The sequence below is a fragment of the Oncorhynchus keta genome, chromosome 16 (assembly GCF_023373465.1).
Source record: "Oncorhynchus keta strain PuntledgeMale-10-30-2019 chromosome 16, Oket_V2, whole genome shotgun sequence".
In the NCBI taxonomy this organism is placed as follows: domain Eukaryota; kingdom Metazoa; phylum Chordata; class Actinopteri; order Salmoniformes; family Salmonidae; genus Oncorhynchus; species Oncorhynchus keta.
The window spans coordinates 9,615,253-9,636,483 of record NC_068436.1 but is presented as its reverse complement, the minus strand read 5'-3'; the positions used below and the strand labels follow the sequence as shown (position 1 = coordinate 9,636,483).

At 43.4% G+C, this 21,231-nt stretch overlaps 3 protein-coding genes across 4 annotated transcripts in view; 1 reads left to right on the top strand and 2 right to left on the bottom strand.

The window, feature by feature from the left end:
• Positions 1-21,231, top strand: part of LOC118395564 (neurotrophin receptor-interacting factor homolog) — a 238,501-nt gene that overhangs the window by 119,720 nt on the left and 97,550 nt on the right. The window lies entirely within an intron of this gene.
• LOC118395566 (zinc finger protein 19-like) lies at positions 5,125-7,933 on the bottom strand. The gene is made up of 3 exons (XM_035789393.2): positions 7,444-7,933; positions 6,971-7,101; positions 5,125-6,793 (listed from the first exon to the last, which is right to left on the bottom strand). The coding sequence occupies exons 1-3, from the start codon at positions 7,718-7,720 to the stop codon at positions 5,552-5,554; spliced, it is 1,650 nt and encodes a 549-aa protein (XP_035645286.2). The 5' UTR covers positions 7,721-7,933; the 3' UTR covers positions 5,125-5,551.
• LOC118395568 (neurotrophin receptor-interacting factor homolog) overlaps positions 13,761-21,231 on the bottom strand; it is a 384,346-nt gene continuing 376,875 nt past the window's right edge. The window contains exons 4-6 of one of the 2 annotated variants that reach the window (XM_052465143.1): positions 20,987-21,151; positions 20,638-20,749; positions 13,761-20,286 (exon numbers count right to left, since the gene is read on the bottom strand). In XM_052465143.1, the coding sequence (XP_052321103.1) occupies positions 19,340-20,286; positions 20,638-20,749; positions 20,987-21,151 (1,224 nt within the window). In that variant the 3' untranslated portion in view covers positions 13,761-19,339. The remainder of the gene's footprint in view (positions 20,287-20,637; positions 20,750-20,986; positions 21,152-21,231) is intronic. The other variant, XM_035789406.2, reaches the window with a different exon arrangement.

Here is a 21,231-nt window from a genome sequence, read left to right as displayed (position 1 = left end):
ATTAGGCTGACTAGTTGAAAAATCTGTCGATGTGCCCTTGAGCAAGGTACTTAACCCTAATTGCTCCTGTAAGTTGCTCTGGATAAGTGTGTCTACTAAATGACTCAAATGTAAATATGCATGTCTCCCTTACCTTGCTCCACCATCTTTAGTCCACTCATCAGGTCAATGTTCTCTGGTCCATCCTCTACTGTCTCCTCTTTGACTAGCAGCAGATCAGGCTTCCCATCCTCCATGTCTACTGACTGTAAGAGATACAGAGTGAGAGGATGTTGGATCAAGAAATATGATATGAGCACCCTGCTATGGAGCATCTTCTGATTGGGCAATGAGGGATTGCTATGAGTACTATGCAAACATGTTAGTTGATTTGATTACTTGACCCTTAAAATGTTTTGATAATTCAAAGGCATGGTCTCACACTTAAAGGGCAACGCCACCACTTTTCAACCTCACTTTCATTATCTCCAGCAAAATACCAGTGTCAACATACTTTTAGTGCATGTGGACACTTGCTCGTAGAACATCCCTTTCCAAAATCATGGACATTAATAGGGAGTTGGTCCCCCCTTTGCTACTATAACAGCCACCGATCTTCTGATAAGGTTTTCCACTAGATGTAAGAACATTGCTGCAGGGACTTGCTTCCATTCAGCCACAAGAGCATTAGTGAGGTCGGGCACTGATGTTGGGCGATTAGGCCTGGCTTGCAGTCGGCGTTCCAATTCATCTCAAAGGTGATAGATGCGGTTGAGGTCAGGGCTCTGTGCAGGCCTGTCAAGGTCTTCCACACCGAACTTGATAAACCATTTCTGTATGGACCTTGCTTTGTGCATGGGGGCATTGTCATTCTGAAACAAGAAAGGGCTTTCCCCAAACTGTTTTCACAAAAGGTGGAAGCACAGAATGGTCTAGAATGCCATTGTATGCTATAGCATTAAGAATCACCTTCACTGGAACTAACGGACCTAGTCCAAACCATGAAAAACAGCCCCAGACCATTATTTCTCATCCATCAAACTTTACAGTTGTGCAATGCAATGGGACAGGTAGAGTTCTCCTGGCGTCCGCCAAAACTATATTCGTCCGTCGAACTGCCAGATGGTGAAGCGTGATTCATCACACAAGAGAACGCGTTTCCACTACTCCAGAGTCTAATGGCGGCGAGCTTTACACCACTCCAGCCGACGCTTGGCATTGCGCATGGTGATCTTAAGCTTGTTTGCAGCTGCTCGACCATGGAAACCCATTACGTATGTGAAAACGGCACATTTCTAAAGTTAAGTAAAAAAATATAAAGTAAAAACATTCTACCCGATGACATAAAAAAAGTGATATTCAAACACTGAGATTCGCGGTGATGTTGGGAGCAAGAAAATACCCTCCCTTGTGCATTTAATCCATCACAGAGAAGCATTTTTTAGGACCTTATCTTTTTAACCACAGATCATATAAACGGTCTGTTTTCACATATGTAGACACTGGTTTGGTGCTGGAAATTATGATTATGAGAAAATATTTTCTGATCTGATGAAACCAAGATTGAACTCTTTGGCCTGAATGCCCAGCGTCACATCTGGAGGAAACCTGGCACCATCCCAACAGTGAAGCACGGTGGTGGCAGCATCATGCTGTGGGGATGTTTTTCAGAGGCAGGGACTGGGAGACTAGTCAGGATCGAGGGAATGATGAATGGCGCAAAGTACAGGGAGATCCTTGACGAAAACCTGCTCCAGAGCGCTCAGGACCTAGACTGGGGCGAAGGTTCACCTTCCAACAGGAAAACGACCATATGGACACAGCCAAGACAACGCAGGAGTGGTTTCGGGACAAGTCTCTGAATGTCCTTGAATGGCCCAGCCAGAGCCTGGACTTTAACCCGATCTACCATCTCTGGGGAGACCTGAAAACAGCTATGCAGCGACAGTCCCCATCCAACTGACAAGGTTGAGAGGATCTGCAGAAAAGAATGGGAGAAACTCCCCAAATACAGATGTGCCAAGCTTGTAGCGTCATACCCAAAGGTGCTTCAACAAAGTACTAAGTAAAGGGTCTGAATACTTATGTAAATGTGATATTTCCGCTCTGAAATTTGAATACATTTGCAAAAATTTCAAAAAGACTAATTTGCATTGTCATTATGGAGTGTTGTGTGTAGATTGATGAGGGGGGAAAAAAACTTTCATTGATTTTAGAACAAGGCTGTAACGTAACTAAACGTGGAAAAAGTCAAGGGTTCTGAATAATTTCCGAATGCACTGTAGACAGGTATGTTACGTTCCAAATCATGTCCAATCAATTTGAATTTACCACAGGTGGACGCCATTCAAGTTGTAGAGACATCTCAAGAATGATCAATGGAAACACGATGCACCTGAGCTCAATTTCGAGTCTCATAGCAAAGGGTCTGAATACTTATGTAAATAAAGGTATTTTTTTTGTTGCTTTTTAAAATTTGCTAACATTTATAACAACCTGTTTTCACTTTGTCATTATGGGGTATTATGTGCCTATTGATGAGGAAAAAAATAATGTATACATTTTAGCTACATCGGCAGAGCCGAGTAAAGCCACCCGGCCAAACCCAGATGACACTGGGCCAATTGTGCGCTGCCCTATGGGACTCCTAGTCACGGTCAGATGTGACACAGCCTGGGATCCAACCCCAGGCTGTAGTGATGCCTCAACACTGCGATGCAGTGCCTTAGACTGCTGTGCCACTTGGGAGGCCCCATAACAGGCTTTTAAAATGTAATATTGGTGCACAATTTCTACTTAAAAATATGTTTAAAAAGACAGTCATTTCGTGGAACGACCCAGTTCACAGTGGGCTCACCTCAGTGAGACTGTGTGTGGTCCTGTGCTGCTCAGCTGGTTCCTCTGTGGGTTCAGGAGGAGGTGTAGTCTGGTTGTCCTCTGTGAACATGGTCCCGTCAGGGTTCCCCATACCCTCCTCCTTCACCAGCAGCACCTCTGGACCCTCCTCCTCCTGGAAGAGAGCGGTGATACAGATGACTCTTTAAGGTACATGCACACACAGATAATAAACACGCTTTCGGCATGGATTGTTTACCCATCCCCACTACGTTTGAGTCCTTTACTGTAGTCACAGAATGACTTCATTGTTGTTAAACCCACCATGGTGGACATAAATATGACGTTGTGGATAAATATAAGTCAGCTATGCTAAGTCATCAGACAAACCTGACTAAACTATTTTGACGTGTACAGTAGGTGTTTGTTAGTGTGTGGGTATATGTAGGTATTAGGGCTGTCAAACGATGACAATAATCAAGTTAACGGCAGTAGTTAATAGCGATTAATTTGCTCAAATTTGGCCCCAAAGAAGATTTTTCCATTTAAAAAGTAGTGCATTGAGATACAGGCATACCATGCTTTGATTTTAAGGAACGGAAACACAAAATGATCTACGTCAAAATCTTTTAGTAGCATTTCCACCATGAACAACACGTCACTAACATTGCTACAGCTATTAATGCTCCCAATGTTTGAGTCGGCCTACTCCCTCTTATCAATGTTCTTAAAGTGTAACACTTGTAAACAGTACAGACACACACCATTTTAAGTACTGTTAAAGCTTCAGGTATTCTAGGGAAAAAAATAACTGTCTCTATGGATACAAAGAACAGATCTGTACTGTTCAGATAACTTTACACACATAGTCCTACGCACTCTCCCTCCCACACCAGGTCTCTCACACTTACTCCCACACCAGGTCTCTCACACTTACTCCCACACCAGGTCTCTCACACTTACTCCCACACCAGGTCTCTCACACTTACTCCCACACCAGGTCTCTCACACTTACTCCCACACCAGGTCTCTCACACTTACTCCCACACCAGGTCTCTCACACTTAATCCCAGGTCCCACTCTCCCTCCCACACCAGGTCTCTCACACTTACTCCCACACCAGGTCTCTCACACTCCCTCCCACACCAGGTCTCTCACACTTACTCCCACACCAGGTCTCTCACACTTACTCCCACACCAGGTCTCTCACACTTACTCCCACACCAGGTCTCTCACACTTACTCCCACACCAGGTCTCTCACACTTACTCCCACACCAGGTCTCTCACACTTACTCCCACACCAGGTCTCTCACACTTACTCCCACACCAGGTCTCTCACACTTACTCCCACACCAGGTCTCTCACACTTACTCCCACACCAGGTCTCTCACACTTAATCCCACACCAGGTCTCTCACTCTCCCTCCCACACCAGGTCTCTCACACTTACTCCCACACCAGGTCTCTCACACTTACTCCCACACCAGGTCTCTCACACTTACTCCCACACCAGGTCTCTCACACTTACTCCCACACCAGGTCTCTCACACTTACTCCCACACCAGGTCTCTCACACTTACTCCCACACCAGGTCTCTCACACTTACTCCCACACCAGGTCTCTCACACTTACTCCCACACCATTGACTATGATATTGATTACTGCTTTGTTGGGAAAGAGAAAGAAAAAGGCATTTCACTGTACTAGTGCACATGACAATAAAACCGGGAAACTTGAAACACACATCCTCTCTCTCACACACACCCCACTCTTGAATATGCAGCCTACCTTTGAAGTCAATTCCTTTTCAGTTCTTCCTGTGCCATCCAAATTTGTGCATAGCCTAGTCAGTGGTCAAGGTATCAGGTTGCTAAGTAACATGACTAGCTTGCTAAACAATGGTGTTTGTTATCAAACCAAAAAAAAACAGCAGCTTGCGAGTAGTTTAAAATGGCCTGTGACATGCGTGCCAATCTGCGGCAGAAAAAAAAAACATAGCTCCAGTAATATTGGGTATAACTTTCACATGATTTTGGCTAGAGGCTCTCGGTCTTCAGCTATGCAAAGGTGTGAAGCACTGACTGTAACGGTGTTCCCTGTTGTGTTCTGCACTTAAAAATCGCCGGTGCGGAAACACATGCGCCGGGGAGATATGGAAACGCAATTAACAGCATCCAAAAAATGTACAGCGATGAACATGTCACGCGTTAAATAATGGGCCTAGTAAGTATATTTAGTAAGTGTGTATTGGTTATGAAGCACTGTTGGGATCAGATGTGATGTATATTAAAGATAATCTCAATGAAAGTATTGGAATGAAAAGTCCCATTTTGTGATTATTAAACATAAACAAGTTGTACATACACCATATGAAAACCACACATATACACACATGACCCAACTAAAAATCTGGCATTAACTTGTTGAACTGCATTTCTTTTCTCATTAAAAGTGTCTTGGGAAAATATTCAGTAGGTGAATGGAAGTAATCCAGGCATTTGTAAACATGTACCCTACAGAGTACAAACATAATATGTAACAGACTTTAGGCTTATAACACACAATGTCTGGATGCAATATTCTACCCAGCAATATTAAACACTGAAATCTGATACTGTTATTCCAAATGTCTCTGTGGATCTTTTCTGCTGATAACAATGACAATGTATACATGTGTCTTTAATTCAGGGTTTGATCTAAACGTAAGAAGCTACGCGTGAAATGGTTTATTTGAATGTTATAGACTGGAATGATTTTTCTGCTGGTGTATTCTGAGGTAGCTCCTCTCTGAGAACCTCTTCCCGCAGTGCGTACAGGCAAACAGCGTTTCTCCCGTGTGGACCTTCAAGTGCATCTTCAGCTGGTGCTGGCGGGAAAACCTCTTCTCACACTGGGGGCAGCTGTAGGGTTTCTCCCCTGTGTGGACCCTCTCGTGCCTCTTCAGGTCACCAGCCTCGGCGAAGCGCATGTGACACTGTGTACAGCTGAAGGGTTTCACCCCTGTGTGGACCCTCTGGTGCCTCTTCAGGTTGCCAGCCTGGGCGAAGCGCATATGACACCGTGTACAGCTGAAGGGTTTTACCCCTGTGTGGACCCTCTGGTGGATCTCAACATTATGTGGGCAGCTGAAGGCTTTGTTACAGAACATGCAGAGGAACCGTTTCTCTTTACTATTGCCTGATGTAGCATCCCCTGTCTGAGTCTGGGCTCTAGTCCTGTCGTTTGAGTTCAATACCTGATCAAAAAAGACGCGGCCGTGTGAATCAGAAGGCCCCATCGACGTGGACACTGGGTCGCGATCTCTGAACACATGTGAAGGGGAGTGGGTCGCAACATTTAGATTTGTCTCCAAGCTTTCCCTGTAATCTAAAAAGTCGCTGGTGTTGCCCTGCGAGTGTCCTTCTTTTAAGTGAGTCTCATCTGCATTCCATGTCTGAGGAGAGTCGCGCTCAACTTTCACAATCACCTCATCTACGACTAGACCCTCCCCTTTCTTATCTAGGAAACCTTCCGAGTATACACTACTGCTGTACTGGTTCCAGTCCCCTCTCATTGGATTAGTCTGTGTATCTAAGCCCACAGGCATGTCACCAGATATCATCTGTGTCTCTGTAACGTATGAACAGGTTGGATCATTGTTAGCCTGTAATGCATCACCTGAGTCCCGATTGGATAAAACTGTCCTCAGGTTACCGTAAAGTAAATACTCTGAGCGGGGAGCAGGAGGACAGCCCAGTTGTCCCAGCCCCGTTAAAGTCTCGGTGTCTCTCTCTGACTTGAGAACGGCGTTCTGGGTTCCACTGACCTCCGTGATGCTGCATCGGGTCCTGGGCTGCACTGAGGCGATGGTGGGGTCCTCCATAGCTACAGGAGGCACTCCAGCTGCTCCAGTCTGGATATCTGTGCTGTGTTGTGGGTCCTCCTCTCCTTCAGATCTCTCCAGCTTGACTCCAGTACCTGCAGCCTCTGCATCTGCAGGCTGACACAAGAAGAGAGGTTATTGAATAACAATGTCATAGGGAAGTCTCACAAACTTCCCTATGGCATATAAATGAGGATGTACATATTAGCAAGTGAATAGCTGAGGGGAGCTTTTCTGAAATAAACTGGCCACATTTGATGTACTGTAATTTTGATGTAATACTATTACACTAACCTCTATCATGATAACGTGCTGGGTTGAGGTTCCACTCCCCTCATCAACAGTGATTGGTTGGTCATCTCTCCATGTATGGTGTCCCATAGGCTTTACAAAGCTTCTGTAGCCTCCAGTGCGATGTCCTTCACCTGAGTGAGTGATTGGGTGAAAAGAGTTGGTTAGGTTAGGTACTGTCAATGCTTAACTGTACACTAATGTAACATTTATCATAACTTCTTGAAATATTGATTGATGTATTATGTTCCATGCAACACATTGTTTTCATTGAGTAAATAGGATGTGCAGTAAATCAATAATCTGGTTAGAACATGATATTGTGTCTTTGCGCCAAGATAGCTAAGTAATCAGTGGAATTATTGCATACTGTCCAAAAACTGACCAAGACTAAATTCTGGGTAACACATCTGAACACATGTCCAGAGGGGAACGGGGCGACAGGCCGCGCATCCTCTGCATTCTGCTAAATGTACCTCTTGCCATTCCTCTGTATCGGTCGAGGATCTTGACACTACTGGGACGACTGGCGAGGACGCGCTCTGGTATTGTCCTCTCAGCGCGCTCCCTTGCCACCTTCAGTTCCAGTAGTTTCCTTCGCAATGCCCGGTTTTCTTTCTGGCTTTGAGTTATTTCCAAACGAAACACTGCATAGTCGTCGTCTACGAGTTTACAGATCTCTGCCACGGCTGCATTCGCTAGCACCTCCATGATGGAGGCTATTTGAGTGTGAAACACCATACAGTTAGCCATTGTTAGCAGCTAGCGTTACCTAGATAACATCTATCAACTAAGTCGTCTCCAACACGAATTATACACTTTATAGTGTGAGTATGTGATGCTGTGCAGTTACATTAGTCATATTTTTAAATCCAGGGTGTTAAACGTCTAAATAACAACAATAAAAACGCTAACGTAGAAATTGTTCATTGTCACTGTTGTTCACTTCCGTTTACTTCTTCTTTACGGCGGTTGGCATCCAATATTTATGGTGCATTAGCGCCACCAACTGTACGGGGATGAAAAAAGGAAACTCCATATTGTGAGAGTGGGAGATCAGTTTTGTTATTATCTCTCACTTCTTCAGTACTTCAAACTTCCATAACTCCCTCCCCAGGCTCTGGGTCCTGAGAGGGTATTACTGCTCTTGACAGCACCTCATGGAACTCCTCTGCTGACAAATCTTTTAGTCCCAGGAACCACTTTGCCGCATCCACAATAATGCCCATCTTCCTGGACTTTCCCTCCACATTAGCTGTGCCATTGATCACAATTGCCATAAAACTCACAAAGTCCACCTTCTTTACATACAGGATATCTGGATCCTGCTGGTGGGAGGCCAACTCTGCAACCTGCAGAGGCCTACTTGACACACCTCGGACCTCCTACTATGTCTACCCTTCTTACCGTCTCCGCATAGGAGTGAATTCCCTGATTTTGGCCACCTCCATCTCTTTCACCCTATTTGGGCATTCCAAGGATGTCGCCTCATGTTCACTACCACAGTTACAATACTTTATTCCTTTGCATATCTCTTCTGCTGCACAGTCTCCATCAAAGTGGTTTTCCCCACACGTCCCACATCTCGGCTCCTTCCGTCTGCAGACACTTTCTACATGTCCAAACATTTTACAACTGTTACACTGCAAAGGCCTGGATATAAAGGCTCTGACAGGATAATACACATATCCCAGCTGCCCTCGGGTCAGGAGGGACTCCACATAAAAAAACACAAGGGCAGATAAACCCTTCTCCTTCTTGCCGTTAACCACACAATTCATCAAGCATACATCAACCACTCCAGGAATTTACTTTTGCATATCAATATCAACTTATTATACAACTCCAGAAATGACTCCTTTTAATAGGTGACCTGGTCCGTTTGAACTTTACCCAAAGCTTTCTCCGCCACTTTGGATATCTTCAATGGGTTGGGTGTACATCGTTCCAGAAAACATACTTCTACCAAGATACGATGGGGAATTATCAACCCTAGACAATTTTTCTTATTTTTCCATTTGTTTGGACAGATGTCCATTCTTAATTTCCACTGCAAATTGATTCAAGCAGCCACCATCGCAATAAACGTAAGAAAACCTACCTTGCTAAAATAGATCTCTCTATTCAGGCCTACTCACTGAGGGGCTCCCAGTCTAATCCCTCACCCTTGGGCTAAACGCTACTCTTCATTGCCTCGGCATAGGACACTTTCTGCCCCACTCAAACTCTGGCAATCTCAACCTTTCTCTCTCTCACAGGGCACTTCGGATCCCCAGCTGCATGGGTGCCCACACACACAGTGCTTTCTCTATCCCAACTGTACACTCACTCTGACTATCCAAGTGAGAAAAATGCATTGTTTTTCTGTATTTAAGTATACTACACTGGTTGTACAAAACATTAGGAACACCTTTCTAATATTGAGTTGCACACCCTTTTGCCCTCAGAACAGCCTTAATCCGTCAGAGCATGGACCAGGCTGGTGACTTGAAAAGGCACCAGAGGGTCCACATGGGAGAGAGGCCGTCCGCCAGTACACACTATGGGAAGAGGTCCTCAGAGAGGAGATACCTCAGTTTACACCAGCAGAAAAAACATTCCACTCTATAACATATAAAGTAACCATTTAACTGGAGTGCTTCTGACATTTAAATGAATCCCTGCATTAAAGACAAATATTCATTTTCATTATTATCAGCAAAAAATACTTTCAGATGCATTTTGAATAACCAGAGTAACAGATTTCAATGTTGAATATTCCTGGGTAGAATATTGCATCCAGACATTGTGTGATATACACTGAGTGTACAAAACGTTAGGAACACCTATTGAGTTGCACCCACTTTTGCCCTCAGAACAGCCTCAATTCATTGGGGCATGGACTCGAACAGGTGTCGATAGCATTCCACCCATGTTGACCCCAATGCTTCCCACAGTTGTGTCAAGTTGGTTGGTGGACCATTCTTGATACTCACAGGAAACATTTGAGAGTGAAAAACTCAGCAGTTCTTGCGCCCACTGAATGGCACACATACACAATCCATGTCTCAATTGTCTCAATCCTTTAACCTGCCTTCTCCTGTTCATCTATACTGATTAAGGTGGATTTAACAAGTGACAATAAGGGATCATAGCTTTCACCTGGTCAGTTTATGTCATGGAAAGAGCAGGTGTTCCTAACGTTTTGTACACTCCGTGTATATGGGTTTTTCTAAACTAGGGTACCAAGTCATTAATAATAATTAGCAATTTTTTTCACGTGGATACATTAAGATATAAAGGGGGAATATAGATACATTCAATATAATCCACGAGTTGAATCAAAACTTATGTTTAAACCCTTTTTCATGCTTGGAGTCTTCACAGATTGGCAACGAATCAAATTTGATTTGTCACGTGCGCCAAATACAATACCTTAGAGTGAAATGCTTACTTACAAGTCCTTAACCAACAATTCAGTTTTAAGAAAAATACCCCAAAAAATTATAAATAAAAGTAACAAATAATTAAGAGCTGCAATAAAATAACAATAGCGAGTCTATATACAGGGGGAACCGGTACAGAGTGCGGGGGCACCAGTTAGTCGTGTGACATAAAACACCACCTTTCTTTCCTTACATTTATGATACTGTTGTTTGTTTTTATATCATATACTAAGCATTTAACCATTGAATTACACATTTACCTTGATACTGTGAAATTCCTGGATAGCTGTCTAACTCTTTTGTATGAAGATCTTGGAAGTGTACTGTAACCTCAGAACATTTCAAATCAAATTTTACTGGTCACATACACATGGTCAGCAGATGTTATTGAGAGTGCAGCAAAATGCTTGTGCTTTTAGTTCCGACAGTGCAGCAATATCTAACATGTAGTCTAACAATTCCACAACAACTACCTAATACACACAAATCTAAGTATGGCATGGAATGGAATAAGAGTATAGTCAGTATAGTATAGTCAATAAACAGCATTCTTACATAGGTATTCCTCTTGTCCAGATGGGATAGGGCAGTGTGGAGTTTTATGGTGATTGCATTGTCTCTGGACCTATTGGAGCATTAAGCAAATTGAAGTGGGTCTAGGGTGACAGGTAAGATGGAGGTGATATGATCCTTGACTAGCCTCTCAAAGCACTTCATGATTACAGAAGTGAGTGTTATGGGGCAATAGTAATTTAGTTCAGTTACCTTTGCTTTCTTGGGTACTGGAACAATGGTTGCTACGGGGCGATGTTCAGTTACCTTTGCCTTCTTGGGTACTGGAACAATGGTGGCCATCTTGACGCATGTGGGGACAGGAGACTGGATGGGGAGATTGAATATATATGTAAATACACCAGCCAGCTGGTCTGCGCATGCTCTGAGGACTAGTCTATGGATGCCGTCTAAATGTCTTACTCATGTCGGCCACGGAGAAGGAGAGCCCACAGTCCTTGGTAGTGGGCCACGTTGCTGGCACTGTATTATCCTCAAAGCGGGCGAAGAAGGTGTTTCGTTTGTCTGGAAGCAAGACGTCGCGGTGTCCGTGACATGGCTGGTTTTATTTTTGTAGTTTGTGATTGTCTGATTGCCATAAACATCTCACGTTTGAGCCATTGAATTGCGACTCCACTTTGTCTCTATACTGACATTTCGCTTGTTTGATTGCCTTGTGGAGGTAATAACTATACTATTTGTATTTGGCAATATTCCAAGTCAACTTTCCATGTTTATATGCGGTGGTTCGCGCTCTCAGTTTTGCGCAAATGCCACCATCCATCCACGGCTTCTGGTCAGGGTAGATTTTAATAGTCACAGTAGGTACCACATCTTCTATGCACTTTCTTATAAACTCATATAACCCTATAGGAAGGGAGGAGCAAAATGGAGTCGTGATCAGATTTGCTGAAAGGAGGGAGGAGGAGGGCCTTGATCCAGTGCCTTTCCAGCACGAAAACTACAGTCAATATGCTGATAGAATTTAGGTAGCCTTGTTCTAAAATTTTCTTTGTTAAAATCCCCAGCTAATGCAGCCTCAGGATACATGGTTTCCAGTATGCATAAAGTCCAGTGAAGTTCCTTGAGGGCCAACGTGGTATCGGCTTGAGGGGGGTTATACACAGCTGTGACAATAACGGAGGAGAATTCTCTTGGGAGATAATACAGTCTGCATTTGATTGTGAGGAATGTAGGTCAGGTTAACAAAAGGATTTGAGTTCCTGTATGTTGTTGCAATTACACCATGAGTCGTTAATCATGAAACATATACCCCCGCCCTTCTTTCCGGAGAGATGTTTATTCCTGTCGGCACGACGTACAGAGAATCCAGGTGGCTGTACCGACTCCAACAGCATATCCAGAGAGAGCCATGTTTCCGTGAAACAGAGTATGTTCAAATCTCTCATGTCTCTCTGGAAAGCAACCCTTGCTCTAATTTTGTCTACCTCGTTATCTATAGACTGGACATTAGCGAGTAATATACTCAGAAGCGGTGGGTGGTGTTCGCGCTTCTGAAGTCTGACCAGCAGACCGCTCCGTCTGCCTCTTCTCCGGTGGTGTTGTTTTGGGTCAGATGCCCTGGGTGGTTTGGACAAAGGATCCACTTCGGGAAAGTCGTATTCCTGGTCATAGTGCTGGTAAGTTGACGCCGCTCTGATATTTAATAGTTGTGTATGTAATAACACTTAACATTTTCTTGGCTAACTATGTAAGAAATAATACTTAAAAAAAAAACGAAATACTGCAAAGTTTCCTAAGGACTAGAAGCGAGGCAGCCCTCTCTGTTGCGCAATTTTCGTATCTCTCTCTATGTTATAGTGTGAAAACAATTGTCATGGGCAACAATTTATGTGATTGCAAAATCCAATGCTTTAAACAGAAATAGTAACTTCAATTTGATTACTAAAACTAAAATCGATACTGAAATGAAGTGTGCTCATCAATAATTACGCATAATACTTGGTTGAAGCATGTTTGGTGTCTAGCTGTTTACTTACTTGGGGACATTATTGTGCAAATTCCGCTGATTCCAATCTTCTAACTACATTCTATTAATCTATTATCTATGAATTAATTGATTAGTAGCTGCCCATACTTTGCCACAGTACCAAGATAAGGTACGATTTCTCAGTTTCTACTTAAGATTTAGTGTGTATTGACTTATTAATGAACTGCTGTTAGTGTAAATGTTTAGCTGACTAATATATCAAAGCTACCGAGCTTACCATTGATAATCTTATTAAATTATGCTATACAGCCAAAACAACAGGATCCATTGCTGGACTAGAGATATGCCCTAGCTATAGTTAGTCAGTGGTTGCACATCTTAACTAGCTGGAGGCAAGGGTGTGAGGCAAGGGTGTGAATAGTAGACATAAATATATAATTTCACTGTTTACAGCAGGGCCTCCAGCTACACAGACCTGTCTGGTCAGCCTGGTAGGGTGCTGTGGGTGTGTCCAGCTTCCACCTCTGCAAATCTGTGCGTGAATAGCAATGGAATTAAACATTCAACCAATCAAATCAAATCAAATTTATTTATATAGCCCTTCGTACATCAGCTGATATCTCAAAGTGCTGTACAGAAACCCAGCCTAAAACCCCAAACAGCAAGCAATGCAGGTGTAGAAGCACGGTGGCTAGGAAAAACTCCCTAGAAAGGCCAAAACCTAGGAAGAAACCTAGAGAGGAACCAGGCTATGTGGGGTGGCCAGTCCTCTTCTGGCTGACACATCTCCTTCACATAGAGTTGATCAGGCTGTTGATTGTGGCCTGTGGAATGTTGTCCCACTCCTCTTCAATGGCTGTGGGAAGTTACTGGATATCGCCGTGAACTGGAAAACGCTGTTGTACACTTTGATCCAGGGCATACCAAACATGCTCAATTGATGACATGTCTGGTGAGTATGCAGGCCATGGAAGAACTGGGACATTTATATTTATATTGCACAGATTGAGCAGATTGTGTACAGATCCTTGCAACATGGGGCCATGCATTATCATGCTGAAACATGGAGGTTATGGCGGTGGATGAATAGCACGACAATGGGCCTCAGAATCTCATCACAGTATCTCTGTGCATTGAAATTGCCATCCATATTCCCACCACCACCATGGGGCACTCTGTTCACAACGTTGACATCAGCAACCTGCTCGCCCACACAACGCCATACACTCTGTCTGCCGTCTGCCCGGGTACAGTTGAAACCGGGATTAATCCGTAAAGAACACACTTCTCCAGTGTGCCAGTGACCATCAAAGGTGAGCATTTGCCCACTGTAATGGGTTACAATGCCAAACTGCAGTCTGGTCAAGACCCTGGTGAGGATGACGAGCACGCAGATGAGCTTCCCTAGTTTGTGCAGAACTTCTTCTGTTTTTGCAAACCCATAGTTTCATCAGCTGTCCGGGTGGCTGGTCTCAGATGATACCGCAGGTGAATAAACCGGATGTGGAGGTCCTGGTTTGGAGTGGTTACACGTGGTCTGCGGTTGTGAGGCCAGTTGGGTGTACTACCAAATTTTCTAAAACAACGTTGGAGACGGCTTATGGTAGAGAAATTAACATTTAATTCTCTGGCAAAAGCTCTGGTGGATATTTCTTCAGTCTGCATGCCAATTGCACGCTCCCTCAAAACTTGAGACATCTGTGGCATTGTGTTGTGTGACAAAACTGCACATTTTAGAATGGCCCCCGCACAAGGTGCACCTGTGTAATGATCATGCTGTTTAATCAGCCACACCTGTCAGGTGGGTGAATTATCTTGACAAAGGAGAAATGCTATGATTTAAACAATTTTGTGCAAAACATTTGAGTGAAATAAGATTTTTGTATATATGTAACATTTCTGGGATCTTTTATTTCAGCTCATGAAACCAACCCAGTATCATAGATTATTGTGAACTAGACACTAATTTCTTATTGGAAATTTGTGACAGGCACACAAAAAAAGTATTTTTTTCCCTGTGCAGTACACAATGTTTTATACAGTGCATTTCAATCACAGATAATGACAGTAGGTTACTTAAGACAGAAACGATAGGAGGTGTCACGAATATTACCGAAGGTGGCTCCCCTTCTTGTTCGGGTGGCGCTCGGCGGTCGTTGTCGCCGGTCTACTAGCTGCCACCGATCCTTTGTTCTGTGTTCGTTTGGTTTTGTCTAATTGTTTGCACCTGTTCATTGTTTGGTTGTTAGGGTGGTGTTATTTAAGTTCGTTGAGCCCGCTTCTGGTTGTGCGGGCTTGTTCTTTTGTATGTTGTGTTGTGTTGTGTTGTGTTGTGTTGTGTTGTGTTGTGTTGTGTTGTGTTGTGTTGTGTTGTGTTGTGTTGTGTTGTGTTGTGTTGTGTTGTGTTGTGTTGTGTTGTGTTGTGTTGTGTTTTCTCGCTGTCCTGTTATTTTACCTAAGGGTACTATTTGTTTTAATAGTTACGCCTGTGTTGGGTAATACTATTTTGTTGTTTTGATTTTGGACGTTAAAGCTTGTTTTTTTCCCGCATCCTTTGCTCTCTGCGCCTGACTCCACACCCATTGAGCGTGACAGGAGGATGGTTGGTCGGGGAGGATTGGAGGTTGTATAATGCATATGTCTAGCAACCCAAAGTTTCTGTGTTCAAATTTCATCATGGATAACTTTAGCGTTTTTGCTAATTACCTACTGTTCACCTACTTACTAATTTGTTGCTACTTTGCAAATACTTAGTGTTAATTAACCATTCCCCTAACCCAACTCCTAAACCTAACCCCCAGCCTAGATAACGTTAGCCACAACTATTTGGAATTTGTGTAATGTACACCAATACATTATGAAGAAAAAAAAAGGTGTAATACACACAAAGTGGACTTTTTCACGTGCCTGTAATTTGTGTCCATTTCACAATAAACTGTGATAGTGTGTTGCATGGGACCAATACTTTACATGTTGCGTTTATATTTTTGTAAAGTGTAGTTTGAGAAATTATTTGCCTTCTGTAGGTTTAAGAAACATTGCTGGTGCCTTGTAATTCTGTTATATTACAAATCCACATATCTTTAAGATATTTTCTAATTTCTCTCCCTCGCAAGGAGGGAGGATAATGGAAGTTCAAAGAAGTAATAAGTATACCTACCAATTAGTTATAGTATTTTTACTGATAGTTTGTTTATGTATTATTAAGCGATTAAAACTCATAGTTATGTTACTAATTCTGTAACGGAATTACTGCATTTGAATTCGCTTCAATGGGAAATCATAGTAGTCACAAACAATGTTCCCTCGTTTTTTGGGGCAGACAAATTATATACTACCCTCTGCCTATTGGCTACTTAACTTATTCAATCCTGTCTCAAAATACAACACTACCCCTTTAAGACAATAAAAAAGCTCTTTAACTGACTTGCTTTTCAAAGATGTACATGTTTTGTACTCTTGTAGGAAGCAATCATTCCCCTATTGTTGAATGCAAATGATCTACAGCCGCTCTCCCTTTCCTCCCCACTGACATTGACCAAAAAGCTGATGGAGAAACTTGAGTTGCACTGCATTATTTGTGCCTCATGCACAAATTCATGTTGTTACTCCGATGAACAGAAAAAGTGAAATATTTCTCTATTAAAAAAGACCCAAGCCACTAATAATAACAAAAGCCTATAGATACACTTTCCTACGTCCATTACTGCTGCAGTGCTTGATGAGTGTCTTTAAATCCTCAAGGTCTTTGACCTCTTGAGAACCAAACCACCGATCAAAAAGACACGCGTGTTCCCTTGCAAATTCAACATTGCTTTGTGATTCTGTATTTTGTCATTTACGGAACTGTTGTCTCAGAGATCAACTCGTAAGCCTGAAGGATAGACACTTTAACAGTGTAATAATCTGAGCTCTGGTCAAGAGAGAAAGCGGCGTACACTTTCTCAGCTTTTCCCACAAGAACACTTTGGAGCAGCAGTCAAGTTCTTCCATACCGATCTCGACAAAACATTTCTGTATGGACCTCGCTTTGTGCATGGGGGCATTGTCATGCTGAAACAGGAAAGGGTCTTCCCCAAACTGTTGCCACAAAGTTGGAAGCACAGAATCGTCTAGAATGTCATTGTATGCTGTAGCGTTAACATTTCCCTACACTGGAACCAAGGGGCCCAGCCCGAACCATGAAAAACAGCCCTCGACCATTATTTCTCCTCCACGGCTGCTCGGCCATGGAAACCAATTTCATGAAGCTTCCTAAGGAGATCTGGAACTCGGTAGTAAGTGTTGCAACCGAGGACAGACGATTTTTACACGCTTCAGCACTCGGCGGTCCCATTCTGTGAGCTTGTGTGGCCTACCACTTCACGGCTGAGAAGTTGTTGGTCCTAGATGTTTCCACTTCACAATAATAGCACTTACAGTTGACCGGGGCAGCTCTAGCAGGGCAGAAAGTCACTGAGCTCTTCATTAAGGCCATTCTACTGTCAATGTTTGTCTATAGAGATTGCATGGCTGTGTGCTTGATTTTATATACGTCAGGAACGGGTGTGCCTGGAATAGCCGAATACACTAATTAAAAGGGGTGTCCACATATTTTTGTATATATAGTGTATTTCGCTGCCATTTTAGGAATTTGGCAATCCACTCAAACCGAGTAAAATATACGTCCAACTCCTTTATGTTGAAAGGCGGTACAAGTCGGCTGTTCTGACCAAGATCAACATCTGACGAAGGTGCAAGATGGCTTCACTGGATTCGGAATGCTTCTAGATCCATCTCTCCTAATCTTAATGGCATGCTCACGTTCCTGTTCTTGTTGTCTGGCTGCATGTTCTCTTTCCCTTTCCTTGTGCTCAAGCTTCTGTTTTCTTTTTGCCTTTAATTCTACCTCTCACAGTTGCACATCTATGGGGTGTACTCTACCACCCGTAGGACCCTTTTCATCATCCTTCCCTCTCCGGATGCATTTCTTCCTCCACCAAAGCAGTATAGACTAACTCTTTGAATACTGCTTTGGAATCGGCATGTACAACTTTGATGTCACAATGCTTTGCAATGACGAGCAGATTCTTCTTCGTACATTGTTCTAGCATCTTCCATGTAGGGTTTTCCACAAACGCTTCCAACTTAAAGTCCATGGCTTTTTGAACTTTTTTTTATTTATTAGCCTGTGTTCAACTTTTCAAAATGATTCCACCAATCTTCAAAGCTCTCAGGGTGGATGTCAGTGACAGAAACTCTACCACAAAAGTGTCTTTTGAACACCCTAATATCTGGGCAAAGCAGAGCTTCAGAGTAGATTAGAGCAACTACCATACTCCTGGGCTTGAAGATCTCAGACGAGCCCCTATTTTGAAACCAGAAATTGGGTCTCCAACAGAAGGGGGAACGAACAAAAACCAAAACGAAACAGGTGGGGTTCTGAAAGACACTCATGGGGTTGTCCACTGAAAGTTGTCGAACAACAACTGGGACCTAAAAGACACTCACCATGAGCGGCCATTAAATTTGCCCAAAAAACGGCAAACTGAATTAAAACCCACACCAAACTTAAAGACTGGATGCAAACCAAAAAGTGGAACAAAACGAAAACAGTGAAAATAAAATAAAATAAATACACTAAAGGTGTTAACCCTCCACATCTCTCAAGCCATCTGGAGCACTGGGCCAGCACAGGTGAAAACCCTTCTGACTAACGAGATGACAGCCAGCACAGGTGTAACACATACTGACCAATGAGGTGACACCAATTGGTGCGCCCAACGTGCTCAAGTCCAACCACGAAATATAAATGTAAAAACCAAAGCCTGTAACAACAGTAAAGTACAGAACAACAGAACAGTACAGTACAGTAGACCACATTAGAGAACACAGTACAATGTACTCTACTGTCCTGTACGGTTCTCTTCTGTGATGTCCAAAGTTGTAAAACAAGATTTTGTTTGGGGTGGCGGAGCTCATTACAATAATAGCCAGTGTGTAGAATAATACCCAGATATGCAAAATACGGATATTACATATTTCTCTACCTTTGTGTACCTAATGAGGATACATCACTATGAAGCGAATGACATTCATAGCCATAATTATACATTTCTGTATAGTATAGATCAGGGACCCAAGATGTAATTCCATGATCAGATGTAAATCCACTATACCTTCTGTAGTTCAATAACCAAAATAAATGTGTTCAATATTTAGTCAGGTAAACATGAATTAAGGCACTAATATTTCCTCATTATAAAAAACAGCATCAAACAACAGGTCAAGGTTGTCACTTTCATCAGTGAAGCATTTTTACAGACACCATCCATCACCATATCATCTACTCTGCCTCATCATACTCATTCTCTACTCAGTTCACTTCATATAGTTCCCTACTACATCCAAAACCAACAGAATTAACTACAAACAAACTAGTATTACATTACATGTCACTGTACTCTATACATGGGCCGTGTGCATTTTCTGCTGGTGTGTCCTGAGGTATCTCCCCTCTGAGAACCTCTTCCCGCAGTGCGTACAGGTGAATGGCCTCTCTCCCGTGTGGACCTTCAGGTGCCTCTTCAGCTGGTGTTGGTGGGAAAACCTCTTCTCACACTGCGGACAGCTGTAGGGTTTCTCCCCTGTGTGGACCCTCTGGTGCCTCTTCAGGCTGGACGAGTGGGAGAAACTGGCCCGGCACAGGTGGCAGCCGAAAGGTTTCTCCCCCGTGTGCATCCTCTGGTGGATCTCCACCTGTTTGGGGAAACTGAAGACTTTCCCACAGAATGAACACGGGAAGCGCTTCTCTTTGCCACCAGATCTGCTGATAGTGTCACAACTAATGTCATTTCTCAATGGGCTTGTGTAGCTATTTAGTGTTGAGGCACTGGAATTGTCTGAGGTCTGGTTTAACATAAGGGGAGTGTGAGGAGGTCGAATGCCAGGGAGTGTCTGTGTTGTGGCAGGGTCCATGTTCCAGTTGAGAGATCCTATAGAAGACAGGCTGAAGGCAGCACCTGTTGGAGGGTTAACCTGAGGCACCATCAGTCTCTCTGAAGCACAACTATAGGAGCAGGATGGAGCATCGCTAGCCAAGTCTGTGTCTGTTCTCTCTTGCCGCATACGGATACCTCCCTGTCCCCGCAGACCAAATCTAATCCTCACCCTGGTCTCAGCCAGTCTGTTGTCATGGAGACTATTATCGGTTGTTGTTTTGTGTTCGACTGTCTGTTTCTGGTTGTGGTTAACAGTGTTGTTCACCAGCCCAGAGTTGAGGATGCTGTCCCTTCCACTGACATCCACTATGTCGCCTGTGGTCCTGGCCTGCTCGGTGATGTTGTCCACTGCACCCGTCTTAGAATCCAAGATCGTCGCCCAGTTTCCTCTGTTAGCCTCCAGCCAACCACCTGCAGGAAGAGGTTAGAGAATAGACTTTACAAACATGGCAGAGAATTCTACATATGGAGTTTTTTCAGTCTATTACCTGGTCAAGTTCATACATTATAATGTGTGTTTTTATATGTAAACATAAGTTGTATTGATTTCATTTTATGAATGAAAAAAATCAATTATAGACAGGTGCATCACTGTTCCCATTGAAGATCTATTACTGTATCTAGGCTATATCAAATCAAATGTATTTATATAGCCCTTCTTACATCAGTTGATATCTCAAAGTGCTGTACAGAAACCCAGCCAAAAAACCCAAACAGCAAGCAATGCAGGTGTAGAAGCAGGTGTATGTATTTCCCCCTTACCTTGCTCCCCCATCTTTAGTCCACTCAGCAGATCAACACTCTCTGGTCCGTCTTCTATTGTCTCCTCTTTGACCAGCAGCAGATCAGGCTTCCCATCCTCCATGTCTACTGACTGTAAGAGAAACAGAGTGAGAGGATGTTGGATCAAGAAATCTGATATGAGCACCCTGCTATGGAGCATCAATCTGATTGGGCAATGAGGGACTGCTATGAGTACAATTCAAAACATGTTAGCTGATTTAATACAATACTAATGGTTTAATACTAATTATATGGCATGGTCCCATACTTAAGACAAAATGAAGACCTGATCTAATACCATTCAGACAGTAGTTCACAGTGGGCTCACCTCAGTGAGACTGTGTGTGGTCCTGTGCTGCTCAGCTGGTTCCGCTGTGGGTTCAGGAGGAGGTGTAGTCTGATTGTCCTCCATGACTATGGTCCCCTCAGGGTTCCCCAGACCCTCCTCACACCCCTCCTCCTTCACCAGCAGCACCTCTGGACCCTCCTCCTCCTGGAAGAGACCGGTGATACAGATTACACAGACATACACTCCCTCAGGTACGTACACACAGATAATAAACAGACTTTCAA

Excerpts from the sequence above, each read along its gene's own strand:
- LOC118395566 (XM_035789393.2), bottom strand. The coding sequence starts at position 7,720 with ATGGCTAACTGTATGGTGTTTCACACTCAAATAGCCTCCATCATGGAG. Across the intron at positions 7,102-7,443 it reads ATACAGAGGAATGGCAAGAG|GTGAAGGACATCGCACTGGA; the intron begins GTACATTTAGCA and ends TCACTCACTCAG. Across the intron at positions 6,794-6,970 it reads AGCACGTTATCATGATAGAG|CCTGCAGATGCAGAGGCTGC; the intron begins GTTAGTGTAATA and ends TTCTTGTGTCAG.